Source organism: Entamoeba nuttalli (genome assembly GCF_000257125.1).
Source record: "Entamoeba nuttalli P19 unplaced genomic scaffold asmbl_5414, whole genome shotgun sequence".
Classification (NCBI taxonomy): Eukaryota; Evosea; order Mastigamoebida; family Endamoebidae; genus Entamoeba; species Entamoeba nuttalli.
In genome coordinates, this window is record NW_008577437.1 from 1 (window position 1) to 8,561 (window position 8,561).

The following is an 8,561-nucleotide window of genomic DNA, read 5'->3' on the forward strand; positions in this document are numbered from 1 at the left end:
ATTTTTTTTAATAATTTTTATGTTTTTTAATAATTTTTTATATTTTGTTTTTCAGATTCTTTTTTTATAAACCCTCGTTTTATGATTTAAAAAAGTTTGAATTTGAGTTGAAATCGTATTGGGTTAATAAAAATAGTTTTTTAAGTATAGTACTAGAATAATATATTTTATTATAAATATAATTTTAAAGAATAATGAAACAGTAAATAATTAAATTTCTTGTTATACAACAAACTTCATAATCAAAGAGTAATGTATGAAAAAACGGGAAATTCTAGTAATGATTAGTAGTAGTTAATAATTTCTATTTATTCTAAAAAAAAATTGAAAAATTGACAACGAGTTGAAATGTAAGAAACGTATGTGTGTTTCGAGTGAACAGAAAGTTCTATTTGTCTTATTGTTGTGAAGGAAGAGAAAAGGACGGAAAAAAGAAACGGTTATCTAATCGAAGGGTATTTAAAGGATCTTCAACTCTTCTTTATAACTTAAATGAGACGGTCATATCTTTCAGTTTTTGAGCCAGCATCTCCAACAAGTTTTGAAGTGTTTGATGGAAAGAATCCAAGAAAAAGAGTTCAAAGAAAGAAAAGATGGTGTCAGGCTATTAAAATGAATGCTGTAAAAAAGTTTTATGAATTAGGTTTAACGAAAGCAGTTCGTGTATTAATTGAACAACATCCAGAGCAATACAAAGATTTAACTCCATCAACATTACAATATTGGGTTCAAATGCTATCTCCAGTTCTTACAACTAATTAATTAAATAGGTAGTAAAGCTAAGTTTAATACTAATGTAATTTATTTTTCTTTGTTTAAATTGAATTAAATTTATTATAGAAGTTGTTTTGTATGACGTTAATACTAATTTTGTTGTTTCATTCAAATTTTACGATTAACAAGATTTCGGCAAAAGAATATTAAATAACAAAAGAATAAAATAATTAGATAACAAAAATGTAGAATTAGAAACAACAAAAAACACTTTAAAATAATCAGACTTCAAATAGAAAGTAAAGACCTTTGAAAATGTTAAAATTATTTAGAAAAACCCTGTTATAACTGCCAATATAATTCTATGAAACCTGAACACCCTTACAACCCCTTTGTTACTACCCCAAGAACTTCATTAAGACGTAGACCGATATATGCATTAACATTAGATATTTCATTGACATATAAGAATGAAAATATACAACAAATAACACAAAAAAGTAAAAAAGTTTTATCACGAATGATAGAACCATTTCATAATGGTGGGAAAGACAATGCAAATTATGAACTAATTATTTCTGTTGATGATAATATTGGTTCTGCTTTTTCTAAAGAGTTTGTTTAGAAATACTTCTAGATAATTGTGGAAATAAATTAAATGAGACTAATTATTTTTGTAGAGGTGAGACATGTTGTTTTATTCCACAATCAAGGTATGTTGTGATCTCTGCACTTGGAAGTGGTACTTTTGGACAAGTTTTAAAATGTAGGAATTGTCAAGATAATAGTCTTGTAGCAGTTAAAATACTTAAATCAAAACCAGTGTTCTTTAGACAAGGAATGCTTGAAATTGCTGTATTAACTGTTTTAAGAGATTTGGTTGATCCTGACAATAAATATCACACTGTTAAAATGTTAGATTATTTTCTGTTTCATGGACATGTTTGTATTGTCACAGAATTGTTATCAATTAATTTATATGATATGTTAAGAAGTAACAAAAATAATGGAATGGGATTAACATTTAATAGACATGTTTTAAGACAATTATTAGAATCACTTCATGGGTTAACTACAATGAATATTATACATTGTGACGTTAAAACAGAAAATGTATTATTAGTTCAAAATACAAGTGACATTAAATTGATTGATTTCGGTTCAGCTTGTTTTGAAAGATCTACATTATACACATATATACAATCAAGACATTATCGTGCAATAGAAATTATTTTAGGATTACCTTATTCATGTGCAATAGATATGTGGTCATTTGGTTGTGTTGCAGCAGAACTTTTCTTGGGAATTCCATTATTTCCAGGGGAAAATGAGTATAATCAACTTGCTAAGATTATTGATATGTTAGGACCAATTCCGGATTATCTTCTTCGTAAAGGAACAAAAACTGAAAAATACTTTAACATGGTTCAAAAGGGAAATGAAGTTACCTTTAAAATAAAACCTCCTGAACAATTTGAAAAAGAAAATAATTGTAAATTACAAGAAAATAGAAAGTATTTCAGATATAAAACTCTTGAACAAATTTGTCAACATGTTCCTATGCATCGAAATGCTTTTGTTCATGATAATGATCAAGTTTGGAGGGCATTATTACATGATTTTTTAAAGAAAACATTAGAGTATGATCCAGCTAAAAGATTAACACCATCAGAAGCATTAACCCATCCTTTTATTAAATCAAAAACAAAGCAAGAACTTTTAACTTTACCATTACCATTAGTTCCACAAGATATTCCTTTAGAAGATGTTGTTAGAAAGGTATATGGAGGTCAATACACTTTAAATTATCTTCAATCTAGAGACAAGTTTTTTTCTGTTCCTCATAATTATTTTACAGCATTCATTCGTTCTCTAAAATGTGGATATGTTATGAACATACTTCATATTAATCCTTTTCATTTTAAACCTTTAAAAGTTATTGGCAGAACAACATTCTCATGGCACAATATGGCAGAAGATGAATCACTTATTTCTTGGGGGTCTTCTAATTCAGATTCTGAAGACCCTTCTCGAGCTCGTTCTGCTTCTTCACTTCAATCACCAAGTACTTCTCAATCACCACGATTATCATTAAGACCTCCACCAAATGATCCACGAAGATTAACAACAATGGTTCGTGATTTTGGATATTTTGCATCACATGAAAGATATAATAATTACTAACAACATAAATATACACCATTTTGTAACTATGAAATAAAAATATAATTGTAATTGTTTTATATATCAGATTTATTTATTTTTGTTTTTTTTCACAAAAAAGTTTTCCTTTAATTCAATCCACTTAAAAACGGATTTTTAACAAAAATAATAAAACTAGTCCCTTTTTGTTCGTTTGGCTTCTTTTTGATCTTAAATATCAGTACGCATCCTCTTCAATGGAAGATAAATCAATTTTAAAACAATATATTCCAATATTGACTGGTATTCCGTATGATGAAAATATTGCCTTAGACTCTATTATTTATTCACTAAGGGATGACATTGCTTCATTATTTACATTAAAATCTATTTCTGTTACATTTTTTTCTACTTTAAAACATTTATTAACTCTTAATAATATGATGAAATTTGATTATTTAGCAATAAGAAATTTAATCATTACTTTAAGGCAAATCAAACCATTAGATACTGAAGGACTTGCGGCTAATCCATTATTTGTATCTGGTGTTGATATACTTACTTCAATTATTAAATATCATACTTCTCAACAAGTTATTCAAGATTTAATTAATTTTTACAATGAAATTCCACCAATTCATTCTTCTTCATTATTAGATTGTCTTATTACAAAAAATAATAATTCTTCAGAAGTATATTATTCATTGAATGGGGTTGCTTCTTTTATTTCTACTGTAATCAAAATTGATTCAATCCCACAAGAATGTTATACTATTTATACTCAAATTAGATTTCATGACATTCATCCTTTAGCCACTCCTTGTATTTTTTCTTTTAATGCTAATAATTATTATTTTTCTCTTTCTATAGATGGAACAACACATTTTTTAGAATTAGAAATTAATGTTGTAGCTTCTTCTGATGTATCATCTGTTACACCATCAATCACACATATCAGAAATACATATAAAACAGAATTAAAAGTACTTCCAGATAAATGGAATGAAATTTCGTTAGTTCATTCACATGACTCTAATTCTATGAAAATTATTCTCAACGGTGAGTCATCAAGTGGTTTTGGTGTTCCTTATTTTTCTTCTAAACAAAAACAAGCAATTATTTCTATTGGAGGTTTGGACTCTAAGACATACTCTTATTTTAATGGAGATATTAGTTCATTAGCATGGTATTTCAATCAACTCACTCCTAGTGGTGTACCTAGTTTATTATTATCACCAAAGCATTATGCATCAATACCTAGTCATTCTTTTATTAAACCATTAAAGTCAATGAAGAATAGAGTTGTTTCTAAAGAAATTAAAATAATAGAGTATACAATTTGTACCCCAACTAATATTCTTGTTGTTGTAACACGGTCTTTAAGTGATGTGTTTTCAACATATGGAGGGGTATCAGTTTTTTTACCACTTCTCAGGAGTGGTTCTAATACTAAAGTTACCACAAATATTGGTAAAATTCTTCAATTATTTTTACATTGTAAAGTAATTGATAAACGAGTTGCAATCACTTTAATTGTTGAAACAACAAAAATTGCTCAAAACTATTTGGTTTCAACGTCTATCATAGATGACTTTATTAGTTTGTGTTTATCTTTGATATCAAGAGGACATTCTGCTATAACATTAATTCCGTTATTATTAGATATCAGGTTATGGAGAGGAATTGAATATCTATTTGAATATTATATAAAACAAATCATTTTAAGATGTTCTTCTATTGATAAAGGCTTAGTAAAAGGAGCATTAACACCTGAAATTATATTATCTATTTTAACTGATAAAATATGTTCTTCTAATGAGAATTGGAAATGGAAATATCTAACTCATCTTTCAAGTTATTTAACTCCAACAGCTCTTGGAACAGTTTTCTGTATACTTCAAAACCCTCATTTATCCGTTAGTGCAATAGAAAATAGTGTAGGAATAATATTTTATTTGTTAAAGAGATATGGCAATTTATCTTCCACTTTAAATGAATATATTGATGTTTTTATAACATTGGCACAAACTTCTAAGACAACCTCTTTATTGGTTTGTAAAATGTTTTCTTTACTTCAGCCTACATCAGACCAACTAAATCAAATTTGCAATGTCTTAAAAAAATATACATTTGATTATGAAGTCTATTCTTCATTAATGCAATGTGTCTCAACATTAGTAACTGTTCCATTTAACTCATTTAGTTCAGCCCAAATAGAGACTATTCAAAATCCATATTTCTTGTATATTTTGTTTACTTTATTAACCACAACTTATTGTATAGAAAATAAAATCATTGATGACCTTATTTTATTTTCATCAGAAATCCTTCATTCTATACCATCAAATTTGATTATTGAATTACTTAAACTAATTAAGAGCCAATTTAGTGGATTTACTTCTATAGATACTAACAACATAAAGTATAATAGTACTTGTAAATTGATGAAATTTTTAACTAATGTCATTATTGCTCGAGGTTATGATACTCTTCACATTGTCATTTCTTTCTTTATTTCACAAGTAACAAATTTGAATGATCTTTATATAATATCTTATTCATTCTTAAATAGTATTATTAATAAAATTAATGACATCTCAGCTGTTTGTTATATAGAATTAATTGCATTTATGTCATTTGTTAACTACCAAAAAGAAATTCCTATTGTGTTAATTAATGAATATGTTAAGGCAATTCCTTATAATTACTTTGTTACAATGAATACACTTCGTTCCAAAAAGGAATATGAATCACTTTTTTATCTTCAAAGTTATATTTTCATACAATGTCTTGATGAATTTACATTATCTATGATTCTTCAGTTGTACCCTCCCTATATCCCTCTAAGTTTTTGTGAGTTGATTATTCAAGCAACCAAACTCAATCCTAAACTACTTCAAATTTCATTAAACAACTTTTCATCTGTAACAACTTCTGTTGAATATCAAAGGTTAATAGAACAATCGAAAAATCCATCTAATTCTGTTACTAATTCATCATTAAAACAATTCATTAATTCTATTATTCTAAAATATAAAGAAAATCATAAATTAATTGTAACTGAACCAGTGTCAATACCTCTTGTTAATTGTTCAGTTTCTTTATTACCAATTGAAGGACATTACACTGACATAATTACAATTGATAAAATCAAACAAAATGAAATTGCTAAATGTTATAGAAAAACAATGAGATTAGCTGCCTTATGTAATCCATTCTTTCAACTTTCATCAACAGTATTTATTGGATTTATTACTAAGTTTTTATATCCAACAAACCCAATATTCTTAACTAAAAGAGTTACAGAACCTCCAACAAAATTACTTTCATATGAAAACCTTTATATCCCTGATAAATCACAATTTAGTAATATTCCGTATCAAGGAGTTGATGCTATTGATTGTGTTATTATTAAAACATCAAATAGTATTTGTTGTAAAATGACGTTCAACAATGAGCTAAAAGAAATTAAGCTATGGCAGTTAAATACATACCATGTCATTCAAGTAGATGATATAAGAGAAATATTTCCACGAGTACATAATGAGGTGTTATGTGCTATAGAATTAATTCAAAGAAGAGGATGCCCGTATTTTATATCATTTGAAAATGAAAAAACATACAGTATTGCTATGCAAAAACTTAATTTATTCCTTGAAAAGTTCAAGTCAAACGTTACTATAATTACTCCAAATAAAGTTAATGGGTTTTATCTCAAACTATGGGTTGATGGATTATTATCTACATATGAATACATATCTGTATTAAATTGTTATTCAACAAGAAGTTTAGAATCTGTGGATATGTATTACGTCTTTCCATCAGTTGAAGACAGTAAAATAACATCAAATGTAAATGAAAGTTTTATAGAACACTCAGCAAATACTTGTTGTTTATTGTATACTCATATGCCATTTACTAGGATATTACCATTGTTTCAATTAAGAGTTGAACAACCACCAACAACAGTAAGGGATATTAGACTAATTACATGTAATTGTGTCCCACAAGTTTACGCATCACAAAAAATATATTCAGGAATGGGAGGGTCTGAAGATGGTATTTGTTATGGTAATAAACCAACTCTTACAAAAAGTTCTAATTTGAGAAGTATTCAGTTAGCCCAAAGCCCAAAGTTTGGTTCAAGTGCATTAGAAGTTGTTTATAAAAAAAGAAAAGAACTAGAGTCACCTGATATACAAAAAAAACTTGGAGAATGGTTAAATATAAACTTTGGTAAGAAGAGTCTTACTCCAATAAATAATATTATTCTTAAAAGAAAAAAGTGTATTGATTTCTCTTATAACAAGAAAAGTAAAGAAACAAAAATTAGTGTTACCAAAGAAAATCAATACTTAACATCTTCTGTTATTGCGATGAATATTCAAAGAAATCTTATTATACAAACAGAGACTAATGATATTATAACAGGAGAAGGAAAAGATGTTAGAACAAAAGTTGTTAATAATAAAAGTGAATGTAAAAGAATAATTTGTTGTGATAGATTTAAAAATCGGGTGATTGCTTCATATCAACTTAATGCCGATGTTATTACATTAACTTGGAAAGATCATATTAATACTATTAAAATAGAAAGTATAATTTCTAGTTGTTATTTAATGGAAACAGAATATATTACAGATTTAGAAATGTTTATTATAACTAAAGCAGGAAGTATTATAATATACCGAATCTTTTTAGATGATAGGAATAACGAATTAAAAGTAAATTTGGCATTTACTATTTGTGTGGGTGAAAAAATTAAACACTTCTCTGCTTGTACTTCATTTGGTTATATGGTTTGTAGTTGCTCATCAACAATAGCGTCATATTCTCTTCATGATGGAGCACCTATATATATTGTACCAACTTCAAGCAAACTCTTCTGTTGTTCAGCACAAGGTCAAGTTTATGGAATATCAGGAAATGTAATAACATGCCATGACAGGTATGGTGAAATGTATAACATCTTTGAATTGAATCATCTAAAAACAAACAAACCATTAAAAATTGGTTGTTTAACTTGTGGGTATGAAGACATTATTTTCATTGCTACAAATTATGAAGTTATTGCATTAATTAATAGAATTACATCATTTGATGTACTAGAAACAATTCAAGTAAACCAGTATTATGCAAATTATTCTATTGTTGATCTTCTTGTTCAACCAACTATTGGAACTGCTTTTAATCCATCAACATGGAACGTTTATCTTCAACTAGTAAATAATGAAAATATGATATCTACTTATTGTACACTTCACGTAGATTGTTTTAAGATAGTAACATTGAAATGAACATTGTATTTTTAATTACAATTTACTTCCACTTTCTTTCAACTTTCGTTTTTCTACTAAAATGAAATGACTTTCTCAATTTTATAATAACAAAACTAATAATGGATGAAAGTTTCTACTTTTAGAACTTATTATTTTAGTTTGCATTAATTTGAATGATTGAAATACACCGAAATGACAGAAAAAATGTTTTTCTTCCTCATTCTAATGAAAGCCTTGTCAACAATAGATACAGAAAAGACACTAAACTCGGAGAAGGTACTTATGGTGAAGTTTGTAAAGCTGTTGATATTTTGTCAAATACCTTTGTTGCTCTCAAGAAAGTTAAAGCTGACCAAGAAGAAGAAGGAGTACCTTCTACAGCACTAAGAGAAATAGCAATCTTAAGAGATATTTCACATCCTAATA

General features: G+C 27.2%; 3 protein-coding genes across 3 annotated transcripts; all 3 read left to right on the top strand.

Annotated features, from left to right (window-relative positions):
* Nucleotides 1–492: 492 nt before the first annotated feature.
* ENU1_129720 (hypothetical protein) lies at nucleotides 493–762 on the top strand (the record flags this gene model as incomplete). Its single annotated transcript, XM_008860040.1, has 1 exon — nucleotides 493–762. One exon carries the CDS (start codon nucleotides 493–495, stop codon nucleotides 760–762), a length of 270 nt encoding a protein of 89 aa, XP_008858262.1.
* Nucleotides 763–1,078: 316 nt separating this feature from the next.
* Nucleotides 1,079–2,898, top strand: ENU1_129730 (protein kinase domain containing protein; the record flags this gene model as incomplete). The annotated part of the gene is made up of 2 exons (XM_008860041.1): nucleotides 1,079–1,329; nucleotides 1,395–2,898. The coding sequence occupies 2 exons, from the start codon at nucleotides 1,079–1,081 to the stop codon at nucleotides 2,896–2,898; spliced, it is 1,755 nt and encodes a 584-aa protein (XP_008858263.1).
* Nucleotides 2,899–3,113: 215 nt separating this feature from the next.
* ENU1_129740 (hypothetical protein) lies at nucleotides 3,114–8,153 on the top strand (the record flags this gene model as incomplete). The annotated part of the gene is made up of 1 exon (XM_008860042.1): nucleotides 3,114–8,153. One exon carries the CDS (start codon nucleotides 3,114–3,116, stop codon nucleotides 8,151–8,153), a length of 5,040 nt encoding a protein of 1,679 aa, XP_008858264.1.
* Nucleotides 8,154–8,561: the final 408 nt, after the last annotated feature.